The 13,209-nt window shown below is 42.2% G+C and overlaps 1 protein-coding gene across 3 annotated transcripts in view; it reads right to left on the bottom strand.

The window, feature by feature from the left end:
- Positions 1-13,209, bottom strand: part of LOC106589301 (ATP-dependent RNA helicase DHX8) — a 34,906-nt gene that overhangs the window by 6,720 nt on the left and 14,977 nt on the right. For 2 of the 3 annotated variants that reach the window (XM_014179091.3, XM_045710111.2), the window contains 11 exons: positions 12,880-12,977; positions 12,615-12,762; positions 11,979-12,160; positions 11,638-11,832; positions 11,358-11,543; positions 11,059-11,269; positions 9,320-9,501; positions 9,048-9,188; positions 8,508-8,663; positions 4,694-4,831; positions 4,324-4,452 (listed from right to left, as the gene is read on the bottom strand). In XM_014179091.3, the coding sequence (XP_014034566.2) occupies positions 4,324-4,452; positions 4,694-4,831; positions 8,508-8,663; positions 9,048-9,188; positions 9,320-9,501; positions 11,059-11,269; positions 11,358-11,543; positions 11,638-11,832; positions 11,979-12,160; positions 12,615-12,762; positions 12,880-12,977 (1,766 nt within the window). The remainder of the gene's footprint in view (positions 1-4,323; positions 4,453-4,693; positions 4,832-8,507; positions 8,664-9,047; positions 9,189-9,319; positions 9,502-11,058; positions 11,270-11,357; positions 11,544-11,637; positions 11,833-11,978; positions 12,161-12,614; positions 12,763-12,879; positions 12,978-13,209) is intronic. The other variant, XM_082970393.1, reaches the window with a different exon arrangement.

The raw sequence follows: 13,209 nt of genomic DNA, 5'->3' as shown, positions 1-13,209 counted from the left end.
TGTGTTCCAATGGCACATTGTGTTAGCTTATCCAAGTTGATCATTTTAAAAGGCTAATTGATCATTAGAAAAGCCTCTTGCAATTATGTTAGCACAGCTGAAGTCAACACTGTTGACGTTGAGCCTGGTGTTTTGCGGGTACTATTTAATGAAGCAGCCAGTTGAGGACTTGTCTTTCTCAAACTAGACACTAATGTACTTGTCCTCTTGCTCAGTTGTGCACCAGGGCCTCCCACTCCTCTTTCTATTCTGGTTAGAGCTAGTTTGCGCTGTTCTGTAAAGGGAGTAGTACACAGCGTTGTACGAGATCTTCAGTTTCTTGGCAATTTCTCTCATGGAATAGCCTTCATTTCTCAGAACAAGAATAGACTGACGAGTTTCAGAAGAAAGTTCTTTGTTTCTGGCCATTTTGAGTCTGTAATCGAACCCACAAATGCTGCTGCTCCAGATACTCAACTCGTCTAAAGAAGGCCAGTTTTATTGCTTCTTTAAATCAGCTGTGCTAACATAATTGCAAAAGGGTTTTCTAATAATAAATTAGCCTTTTAAAATGATAAACTTGGATTAGCTAACACAACGTGCCATTGGAACACAGGAGTGATGGTCACTGATAATGGGCCTCTGTAGATATTCCATAAATCAGCCGTTTCCAGCTACAATAGTCATTTACAACATTAACAATGTCTACACTTCATTTCTGATCAATTTTATGTTATTTTAATGGACATTTATTTTAAAATTTTCTTTAAAAAACAAAGACATTCCTAAGTGACCCCAAACGTTTGAACGGTAGTGTGTGTGTTATATATACACACACACAAATACATACAGTTGAAATCGGAAGTTTACATACAGTCGTGGCCAAACGTTTTGAGAATGACACAAATATATATTTTCACAAAGTCATAGTCCAGAATATTATGAAGAGTGATCAGATGAATTGCAATTAATTGCAAAGTCCCTCTTTGCCATGCAAATGAGCTGAATCCCCCAAAAACATTTCCACTGCATTTCAGCCCTGCCACAAAAGGACCAGCTGACATCATGTCAGTGATTCTCTTAACCTGTTGGGGCTAGGGGGCAGTATTTTCACGGCTGGATAAAAAAACGTACCCGATTTAATCTGGTTACTAATCCTACCCAGTAACTAGAATATGCATATACTTATTATATATGGATAGAAAACACCCTAAAGTTTCTAAAACTGTTTGAATGGTGTCTGTGAGTATAACAGAACTCATTTGGCAGGCAAAACCCTGAGACATTTTCTGACAGGAAGTGGATACCTGATGTGTTGAATTACCTTTAAGCCTATGCCATTGAAACACACTTCCTATTGCTTCCACTAGATGTCACCAGCCTTTACAAAGTGTTTTGAATCTTCTACTATGAGATCTGACCGAACAAGAGCCTTGGAACGGTGATGGCCGATTAGACTCTGGCGCGCGAGGTCATGTTGGGTACCCTCGTTCCAAAACGTTTTAAAAGAGAATGCATTCGTCCACCTTGAATATTATTCATGTTCTGGTTAAAAAAGGCCCTAATGATTTATGCTATACAACGTTTGACATGTTTGAACGAACGTAAATATATTTTTTCCCCTCGTTCATGACGAGAAGTCCGGCTGGCTTAGATCATGTGCTAACAACACGGATCTTTTTGGATATAAATGATGAGCTTTTTTGAACAAAACTACATTCGTTATGGACCTGGGATTCCGGGAAGTGACATCTGATGAAGAGAATCAAAGGTAATGGATTATTTACATAGTATTTTCGATTTTAGATCTCTCCAACATGGCCGTTTGTCTGTATAGCAAAGCATATTTTTCTGGGCGCAGTGCTCAGATTATTGCAAAGTTTGATTTCCCAGTAAGGTTATTTTTAAATCTGGCAAGTTGATTGCGTTCAAGAGATGTAAATCTATAATTCTTTAAATGACAATATAATATTTTACCAATGTTTTCTAATTTTAATTATTTAATTTGTGGTGCTGACTTGACTGCCGGTTATTGGAGGGAAACGATTTCCTCAACATCAATGCCATAGTAAAACGCTGTTTTTGGATATAAATATGAACTTGATAGAACTAAAAATGCATGCATTGTCTAACATAATGTCCTAGGAGTGTCATCTGATGGAGATTGTAAAAGGTTAGTGCATCATTTTAGCTGGTTTTATGGTTTTGGTGACCCTGTCTTTGAATTGACAAAACATTACACACAGCTATTGTCAATGTACTCTCCTAACATAATCTAACTTTATGCTTTCGCCGTAAAACCTTTTTGAAATCGGACAACGTGGTTAGATTAAGGAGATGTTTATCTTTCAAAGGGTGTAAGATAGTTGTATGTTTGAAAAATTTGAATTTTGACATTTATTTGGTTTCAAATTTGCCGCTCTTGAAATGCACCTGCTGTTGATAGGGTGCACCACGGGTGGCACGCTAGCGTCCCACATAGCCCCAAGAGGTTAACACAGGTGTGAGTGTTGACGAGGACAAGTCTGGAGATCACTCTGTCATGCTGATTGAGTTCGAATAACAGACTCGAAGCTTCAAAAGGAGGGTGGTGCTTGGAATCATTGTTCTTCCTCTGTCAACCATGGTTACCTGCAAGGAAACGTGTGCCACCATCATTGCTTTGCACAAAAAGGGCTTCACAGGCAAGGATATTGCTGCCAGTAAGATTTCACCTAAATCAACCATTTATTGGATCATCAAGAACTTCAAGGAGAGCGGTTCAATTGTTGTGAAGAAGGCTTCAGGGCACCCAAGAAAGTCCAGCAAGCACCAGGACCATCTCCTAGAGTTGATTCAGCTGCGGGATCGGGGCACCACCAGTACAGAGCTTGCTCAGGAATGGCAGCAGGCAGGTGTGAGTGCATCTGCACACACAGTGAGGCGATGACTTTTGGAGGATGGCCTGGTGTCAAGAAGGGCAGCAAAAAAGACACTTCTCTCCAGGAAAAACATCAGGGACAGACTGATATTCTGCAAAAGGTACAGGGATTGGACTGCTGAGGACTGGGGTAAAGTCATTTTCTCTGATGAATCCCCTTTCCGATTGTTTGGGGCATCCGGAAAAAAGCTTGTCTGGAGAAGACAAGGTGAGCGCTACCATCAGTCCTGTGTCATGCCAACAGTAAAGCATCCTGAGACCATTCATGTGTGGGGTTGCTTCTCAGCCAAGGGAGTGGGCTCACTCACAATTTTGCCTAAGAACACAGCCATGAATAAAGAATGGTATCAACTCATCCTCCGAGAGCAACTTCTCCCAACCATCCAGGAACAGTTTGGTGATGAACAATGCCTTTTCCAGCATGATGGAGCACCTTGCCATAAGGCAAAAGTGATAACTAAGTGGCTCGGGGAACAAAACATTGATATTTTGGGTCCATGGCCAGGAAACTCCCCAGACCTTAATCCCATTGAGAACTTGTGGTCAATCCTCAAGAGGCGGGTGGACAAACAAAAACACACAAATTCTGACCAACTCCAAGCATTGATTATGCAAGAATAGGATGCCATCAGTCAGGATGTGGCCCAGAAGTTAATTGACAGCATGCCAGGGCGGATTGCAGAGGTCTTGAAAAAGAAGGGTCAACACCGCAAATATTGACTCTTTGCATCAACTTCATGTAATTGTCAATAAAAGCCTTTGCCACTTATGAAATGCTTGTATTTATACTTCAGTATTCCATCTGACAAAAATATCCAAAGACACTAAAGCAGCAAACTTTGTGGAAATTAATATTTGTGTCATTCTCAAAACTTTTGGCCACGACTGTACACTTTGGTTGGAGTCATTAAAACTCGTTTTGCAACCACTCCACAAATTTCTTGTTAACAAACTATAGTTTTGGCAAGTTGGTTAGGACATCTACTTAGTGCATGACACAAGTCATTTTTCCAACAATTGTTAGACAGTTTATTTCACGTATAAATCACTATATCACAATTCCAGTTGGTCAGAAGTTTACATACACTAAGTTGACTGTGCCTTTAAACAGCTTGGAAAATTCCAGAAAATGATGTCATGGCTTAAGAAGCTTCTGATAGGCTAATTGACATAATTTGAGTGAATTGGAGGTGTACCTGTGGATGTATTTCAAGGCCTACCTTCAAACTCAGTGTTTAATTACAAAACAGTGTTTGCAGACACAGTAGAGAAATGTATTCCAATTTGAATAGCTACCATCATTGTCTAGCTGCAGAAGGTTATTTATTTTACCGTGCATGGTTTTTATGTGATATTTCAGTTAACACACTGGCCTGGACATAGCCATGGTTACACAGTATTTATGGACCTGTGATTTGCCGTACCTTGGGCCTATAGAAGACGTTCTGCACAGACAGCATTGAGACGATGGTGAGCATCTCCTCACTGCAGCCCAGGTGGACGGACATGATCAGCATCTTACACAACATGGGCTCCAGAGGGAACTCAGCCATCTGATACAAACATAGAGGGAGAGGAATGGGGAAGAGTGTATAACATTCATTACTACAATATTGTGGTTGGGGTGAAGTCAATTTTAACTCAGACAATTCACTGACCATGAACTTCCAAATTTTAATACATGTTTTTCAATTTTTAATATTAACTACTGCATCAATTCAAATATAATTGCTTGCCTGATTTTCATCTTCAATATATTGAATAGATCGCTTGTTGTTCCATACTCCATCTTACCCTGCGTCCAAGGCGAGTGAGTAACCCCTCATCATCCAGAGCCCCTAAAGTGTAGAGCATCTCCATAGCTGTGATCATTGTCTCCATGGGTGGCGCGTCCATGAAATCAAACGATAGCAGGTCATTGATGCCCATGGCCTGAAGGAAGTATAGAGAGAGGAAAGTAAAGGGATAGCATTGGAAGAACAGAGTATTATATATATATAGACAGTTGAAGTCGATAGTTTACATACACTTAAAATTAAAACTCACTAAAACTCGTTTTTCAACCACTCCACAAATTTCTTGTTAACAAACTATAGTTTTGGCAAGTCGGTTAGGACATCTACTTTGTGCGTGACACAAGTAATTTTTCCAACAATTGTTTACAGACAGATTATTTCACTTATAATTAACTTATACTTCCAGTGGGTCAGAAGTTTAAATACACTAAGTTGACTGTGCCTTTAAACGGCTTGGAAAATTCCAGAAAATGATGTCATGGCTTTAGAAGCTTCTGATAGGCTTATTGACATAATTTGAGTCAATTGGAGGTGTACCTGTGGATGTATTTCAAGGCCTACCTTCAAACTCAGTGCCTCTTTGCTTGACATCATGGGAAAACCAAAAGAATTCCACCAAGACCTCAGAAAAAAAATTGTAGACCTCCACAAGTCTGGTTCATCCTTGGCAGCAAATTCCAAACGCCTGAAGGTACCACGTGGACAAACAATAGTATGCAAGTATAAACACCATGGGACCACGCAGCAGTCATACCACTCAGGAAGGAGAAGCGTTGTCTCCTAGAGATTAACATACTTTGGTGCGAAAAGTGCAAATCAATCCCAGAACAACAGCAAAGGACCTTGTGAAGATGCTGGAGGAAATAGGTACAAAAGTATCTATATCCACAGTAAAACGAGTCCTATATCGACAACCTGAAAAGTCGCTCAGCAAGGAAGAAGCAACTGCTCCAAAACTGCCATAAAAAAGCCAGACTACTGTTTGCAACGGCACATGGGGAAAAATATTGTACTTTTTGGAGAAATGTCCTCTGGTCTGATGAAACAAAAATAGAACTGTTTGGCCATCATGACCATCATTATGTTCGTAGGAAAAAGGGGGAGGCTTGCAAGCCGAAGGACACCATCCCAACCGTGAAGCACGGGGGTGGCCGCATCATGTTGTGGGGGTGCTTTGCTGCAGGAGGGACTGGTGCACTTCACAAAATAGATGGCATCATGAGAAAGGAAAATTGTGGATATATTGAAGCAACATCTCAAGACATCAGTCAGGAAGTTAAAGCCTGGTCGCAAATGGGTCTTCCAAATGGACAATGACCAAGCATACTTCCAAAGTTGTGACAAAATGGCTTAAGGACAACAAAGTCAAGGTATTGGAGTGGCCATCACAAAGCCCTGACCTCAATCCTATAGAAAATTGGTGGGCAGAACTGAAAAAGCGTGTGCGAGCAAGGAGGCCTACGAACCTGACTCAGTTACACCAGCTCAGTCAGGAGGAATGGGCCAAAATTCACCCAACTTATTGTGGGAACTTATTGTAGCTTGTGGAAGGCTACCCGAAATGTTTGACCCAATTTAAAGTCAATGCTACCAAATACGAATTGAGTCTATGTAAACTACTGACCCACTGGGAATGTGATGAAAGAAATAAAAGCTGAAATAAATCACTCTCTACTATTATTCTGACATTTCACAGAATAATAGTAGATTCTTAAATTCTTTAAATAAAGTGGTGATCCTAACTGACTTAAGACAGGGAATTGTTACTAGGATTAAATGTCAGGAATTGTCAAACTGAGTTTAAATGTATTTTGCTAAGGTATATGTAAACTTCCGTCTTCAACTGTACATGCACACACACACACACACACACACACACACTATAAACCGGGTGGTTCTAATCCTGAATGCTGATTGGTGAAAACTGCATTCCAGCTGATGTCTATTCCACAAATTACCACTGGCTAAATCTATGACGTTAAAATGCCTATTTACTCTGTTCCACCTGACTGCGCAGTCCACTGTCTCATCAGCCCAGTCAGGCACTTTATAAACTAATCTCCACTATAAAAAGCATCTAGACATTCTCACATTTCTTTTAGACTAACATTTAGTTTTCAACAGCAGAGATTTGTATAAACCTTGCTGTCTGTCTCTCTGACATTTGTAACACTGTTTCAATATTCAAATTCGATCTCCAGCTGTCCCATAGTAATGAACGTGTCGGAACGAGACAGGCAGGCAGACAGCGTTTCTCAGCCAGTCGAAATCATCCCAAACCCTCTCAATTGGGAAAGTATTCAGACCCCATGACTTTTTTATATTACAGCCTTTTTCTAAAATTGATTAAATTGTTTTCTTCCACATTTTTCCTGTTTGCTAATTTATAATAAAAAAATTAAAAACACCTGAGATAATACATTTACATAAGTATTCAGACCCTTTACTCAGTACTTGGTTTAAGTATCTTTGGCAGCGACTACAGCCTTGAGTCTTCGTGGGTATGACCCTACAAGCTTGGCACAGCTGTATTTCGGGAGTTTCTCCCATTCTTCTCTGCAGATCCTCTCAAGCTCTGTCAGGTTCGACGGGGAGCATCGCTGCAGTTATTTTCAGGTCTCTCCAGAGATGTTCGATCGGGTTCAAGTCCAGACTTTGGCTGCGCCACTCAAGGACATTCAGAGACTTGTCCCGAAGCCACTTTATGCGTCGTCTTGGCTGTGTGCTTAGGGTCGTTGTCCTGTTGGAAGGTGAACCTTTGCCCCAGTCTGAGGCCCTGAGCAGGTTTTCATCAAGGATCTCTCTGTACTTTGCTCAGTTCAACTTTCCCTCGATCCTGATTAGTCTCCCAGTCCATGAAAAACATCCCCACAGCATGATTCTGACAACACCATGCATGCTTCACCGTAGGGATGGTGCCAGGTTTCCTCCAGACGTGACGCTTGGCATTCAGGTCAAAGAGTTCCATCTTGGTTTCATCAGACCAGAGAATGTTTTTTTTCATGGTCTGAGAGTCTTCAGGTGCCTTTTGGCAAACACCAAGCGTAAAGGCCTGATTGGTGGAGAGCTGCAGAGATGGTTGTCCTTCTGGAAGGTTCTCCCATCTCAACAAAGGTACATCGGAGCGCTGTCAGAGTGAGCATCGGGTTCTTCGTCACCACCCTGACCAAGGCCCTTCTCCCCCGATTGCTCAGTTTGGCCGGGCGGCCAGCTCTAGGAAGGTCTTGGTGGTTCCAAACTTCTTCCATATAAGAATGATGGAGGCCACTGTGTTCTTGGGAATCTTCAATGCTGCAGAAATGTTTTGGTACCCTTCCCCAGATCGGTGCCTCGACACAATCCTGTCTCGGAGCTCTACGGACAATTCCATAAACCTCGTGGCTTGGTTTTTGCTCTGACATTTACATTTACGTCATTTAGCAGACGCTCTTATCCAGAGCGACTTACATGGACTGTCAACTGTGGGACCTCATATAGACAGGTGTGTGCCTTTCCAAATCAACTGAATTTACCACAGGTGGACTCCAATCAAGTTGTAGAAACATCTCAAGGATGATCAATGGAAACAGGATGCACCTGAGCTCAATTTCGAGTCTCAAAGCAAAGGGTCGGAATACTTACGGAAATAAGTTCTGTTTTTTATTAATAATACATGTGGAAAAATGTCTAAAAATCTGTTTTCACTTTTTTTTAATATATATATATATATATATATATAATATATATATTAAGAAAAAGGTGTTGCATTGTTAATGAGGGCCCATGGTTACAAAAACGTTGTAGGCCAGTCAGTGTCTGTATGTGTTACGTACCTTAAGAGACAGCATGGTACTGGCCAGGTTTGTTCTCTGGATTTCAGGCACATTGCTGGTGAGCATCTCGTCTCTGTAGGCTCTCTCTGTAAATAGCCGGTAGCATTTCCCAGGGCCAGTTCTTCCAGCCCTACCAGAACGCTGCTTGGCTTGGGCCTGAGAAATATAGAGAAAGCAATTAATTTAGATTGGATGTCAATGCTCTGGACTACACAAAGTACACGGTTGAATGTGAAAAACCCAGCAGCGTTGCAATTCTTGACACAAAACGGTGCGCCTGGCACCTACTACCATACCCCGTTCAAAGGCACTTAAATCTTTTGTCTTGCCCACTCACCCTCTGAATGGCAAACACACAATCCATGTCTCAATTGTCCCAAGGCTTAAAAATACTTCTTTAACCTGTCTCCCCCTTGTTCATCTACAATGATTGAAGTGGATTTAACAAGATAAAGGGATCAAGAGCAGGTATTTCTAACATTTTCAGTGTTCCTTCTCCATGTACGATAATGATATCTGCATATGTCTTATTCAACCTACCTGTGATATGGGGGTCACCACTAATTGGTCGACGCCAGTCTTGGAATTGTAGACATTCTGCTTCACAAAGCCTGGGTCCACCACATAGTAGATCCCATTAATAGTCAGAGACGTCTCAGCAATGTTAGTGGCAATGATTACCTGCAGAATCAAATAACACAAAATTATTAGGCTTAGTCCTACCTCTGATATCAGGCATGTGTGGCAGCAGAAGATTGTGTGTGTGTTTTTGGGACCGTTCTGGTTTGTGTTTGGGTGGGCACTTCTGTTACCTTTCTGCTGCCGGGGGGAGCAGGGTCAAAGATACGGGTCTGCATCTCACTTGGCAGCGCGGAGTAGACAGGTAGAATGATGAGTTCAGGCACTTCGGGTCCCAGAGACTTCATCCGTTCATACAAGATCTCACAAGCTGTGTCAATCTCTTCCTGACCCGTCAGAAACACCAGGACATCACCTGCAAAAAAGGGGCGAGAGAGGACAATGAGTCACTGATGGCTGAATCCTTAACCTGTTAGGGCTAGGGGGCAGTATTGACACGGCTGGATAAAAAAACATACCCGATTTAATCTGGTTACCACTCCTACCCAGTAACTAGAATATGCATATACTTATTACATATGGATAGAAAACACCCTAAATTTTCTAAAACTGTTTGAATGGTGTCTGTGAGTATAACAGAACTCATTTGGCAGGCAAAACCCTGAGACATTTTCTGACAGGAAGTGGATACCTGATGTGTTGTATTGCCTTTAAACCTATCCCATTGAAAAACACAGGGGCTGAGGAATATTTTGGCACTTCCTATTGCTTCCACTAGATGTCACCAGCCTTTACAAAGTGTTTTGAGTCTTCTGGAGGGAGATCTGACCGAACAAGAGCCATGGAACGATGATGTCCCATTAGACACCTGGCGCGCGAGTTCATGTTGGGTACCCTCGTTCCAATACGTTATAAAAGAGTATGCATTCGTCCACCTTGAATATTATTCATGTTCTGGTTAAAAAAGGCCCTAATGATTTATGCTATACAACGTTTGACATGTTTGAACGAACGTAAATATATTTTTTCCCCTCGTTCATGACGAGAAGTCCGGCTGGCTTAGATCATGTGCTAACAAGACGGAGATTTTTGGACATAAATGATGAGCTTTTTTGAACAAAACTACATTCGTTATGGACCTGTGATACCTGGAAGTGACATCTGATGAAGAGAATCAAAGGTAATGGATTATTTACATAGTATTTTCGATTTTAGATCTCCCCAACATGACGTCTAGTCTGTATCGCAACGCGTATTTTTCTGGGCGCAGTGCTCAGATTATTGCAAAGTGTGATTTCCCAGTAAGGTTATTTTTAAATCTGGCAAGTTGATTGCGTTCAAGAGATGTAAATCTATAATTCTTTAAATGACAATATAATATTTTACCAATGTTTTCTAATTTTAATTATTTAATTTGTGACGCTGACTTGACTGCCGGTTATTGGAGGGAAACGATTTCCTCAACATCAATGCCATAGTAAAACGCTGTTTTTGGATATAAATATGAACTTGATAGAACTAAAAATGCATGCATTGTCTAACATGATGTCCTAGGAGTGTCATCTGATGGAGATTGTAAAAGGTTAGTGCATCATTTTAGCTGGTTTTATGGTTTTGGTGACCCTGTCTTTGAATTGACAAAACATTACACACAACTCTTGTAAATGTACTGTCCTAACATACTCTAAATTTATGCTTTCGCCGTAAAACCTTTTTGAAATCGTAAAACGTGGTTAGATTAAGGAGATGTTTATCTTTCAAAGGGTGTAAAATAGTTGTATGTTTGAAAAATTTGAATTTTGACATTTATTTGGATTCAAATTTGCCGCTCTTGAAATGCACCTGCTGTTGATGGAGTGCACCACGGGTGGCACGCTAGCGTCCCACCTAGCCCATAGAGGTTAACTACGGATGTCAATCAAGGAGTTTAGTCATTGCGGATGTATGCATTGTAACTGTGTTTGAACTGTACCTGGAGGCTCGGTCAGGTGGATCTGCATGACGGTGATGAGACTGGCGTCCAGGTAGTCCGTCTCAGGCTCTTTGCAGTAGAGCACCTCCACTGGGAAAGTGCGTCCTGGGATGGTAAAGATGGGCGCCTCGAAGAAGTACTGGGAGAACTTGACGGCATCTAGTGTCGCTGAGGACACAATCAGCTTCATGTCTGGGCGTTTCTTCACTGTCTGAAATTGACAGAGAGAATTCAAAGGAATTAACACACAGTCAAGGAAATATTTAGACTGTTCTGTTATGAACAAGACCCTGGTATACCTTCTTGAGTAGACCAAAGAGCACATCAGTATGGATGGTCCTCTCGTGGGCCTCGTCAAGCATGATGAGGGTGTACTGACCCATGTCTGGATCTATCAGACATTCCCTCTGCAGCATACCATGTGTCATGTACTTGATCACCGTCTCAGGGCTGGTGCAGTCCTCAAAACGGATGGTGTAGCCCACCTGGTGTAGAAAAGAATTGAGAGGTCCCTCAAAAAAGCAAGTCATTGTCTATAAGCAAATCAAAAGGAATACCAAGGTAAAACTGCTCACTCACCTCCTGGCCCAGACAGCAACCGTACTCTTCAGAGACTCTCTTGGCCACGGACATGGCTGCCACACGACGGGGCTGAGTGCAGCCGATCTTCCCCCGAGCGGAGTAGCCCGCCTCGGCCAGGTACTGGGTGATCTGGGTGGTTTTCCCAGAGCCAGTCTCTCCAACCACAATCAGTATCTGATTATCATGGACAGCCTAATAATGGAAAAGAGAGGTGACCAAAGTCAGATAAAATGTATCACTGAAACTGTTGAAGTCATATTGAAGTAGGGTAACATTAGAAATAAAGCAATGTTGACAGCAACTTTATTTTTCCCTATAGGGCAATTACTATTACAAACCTGTATGAGCTGCTCTTTGAGCTTGTAGATGGGCAGGCTCTCCCTCTGCTCCAGGATGGAAAGCTCTGTCTTCTTGCCATAAGAGGCCTGGTTGCCCCCAAAGGCATGTTTCTTCCACTCCGGGACGCTGTCTGGCATCATGCCGATTCCTCTCATGTTGGCTGCAATCTGCCTTCCATCAACTGTGTAAGAGGGAAGAGTCTTTAATTGAGATGAACTGGCATGATATTTAACCTCCGCCCCTTCAGAAGACTGGTGATCCAGACCCAGTCTAGGAACCCTGGGAGGAACCTTTACACCCACACAGCCTCCCCTATAACCCTGGGCCATGGAGGACACGGCACACTACAGCAGGCCACTCTATCCAGCCTGTTAGGATGCTAAAGGAAACCAGATAACTATTGATGTAGTTCTGTCCTTGAGCTGTTCTTGTCTATTAATGGTCGGTATTATGTCAAGTTTCATGTGAACCCCAGGAAGAGTAGCTGAGGAGGAACACTGGACCGGATTGTGTTTTACTATGTGGCAGTGACCTTGTGGAGGGCAGAAAGGAAAGCATGATAAACCGCATGGTTGGTAAGCATACTGCATGTCTGCATCCCTAATGCACTGTTTGTGTGTGGTCCAGGTCCTTACAGTCAGGCAGGGGGTCTACCCAGTGCTTGTTGAGGCCAATAGGTATGCAGTCCATCTCAGCCATTCGCTGAGCCTGCTTCACCTCCCTCCTCTCCTTAGCCAAAGCACTCTGCATCATGGCTGCCTGGGACAGCGAGCCATCTGGATTCTGACAGAGGGAAACCGAGAGAACGGCATTTGTTCACACAACACGGGACAGGAGAAAACAGTTAGGCCTAAAAAGGTAGGGTTAAAGTAGCGTGGTGCAGAGGAAAATAAAACATACCTTAACAATCTTGACAGGGCTCATGTCCATACTCTGTTTAGTGTGTCCTCTCAGGAACGGAGGCTCCTCCTCCACCAGCTCAATCTCCAGGTCCTGATCTGAATGAAAGACAATTTGCACTTAGTACACTGCAGTCAATGTATGCTTTCTAGGGGTGTGCATATTCCCTTTCAAAGACGATTCGATACACATCTAGATACACGAGCTCCAATACGATACAGAAACGATACGTTTCAGTTTGAAGCGATTCAGTTCAATTAGGAGGAGGCAATTGATGCGATACGATTGTTTTCGAACATTTATTGTACGAAGACATTCATTTTCCATTCG

The sequence above is a fragment of the Salmo salar genome, chromosome 28 (genome assembly GCF_965601325.2).
Source record: "Salmo salar chromosome 28, fSalSal1, whole genome shotgun sequence".
NCBI lineage: Eukaryota > Metazoa > Chordata > Actinopteri > Salmoniformes > Salmonidae > Salmo > Salmo salar.
The sequence above is the reverse complement of the archived record's forward strand: the minus strand, read 5'-3'. Positions and strand labels throughout refer to the sequence as shown.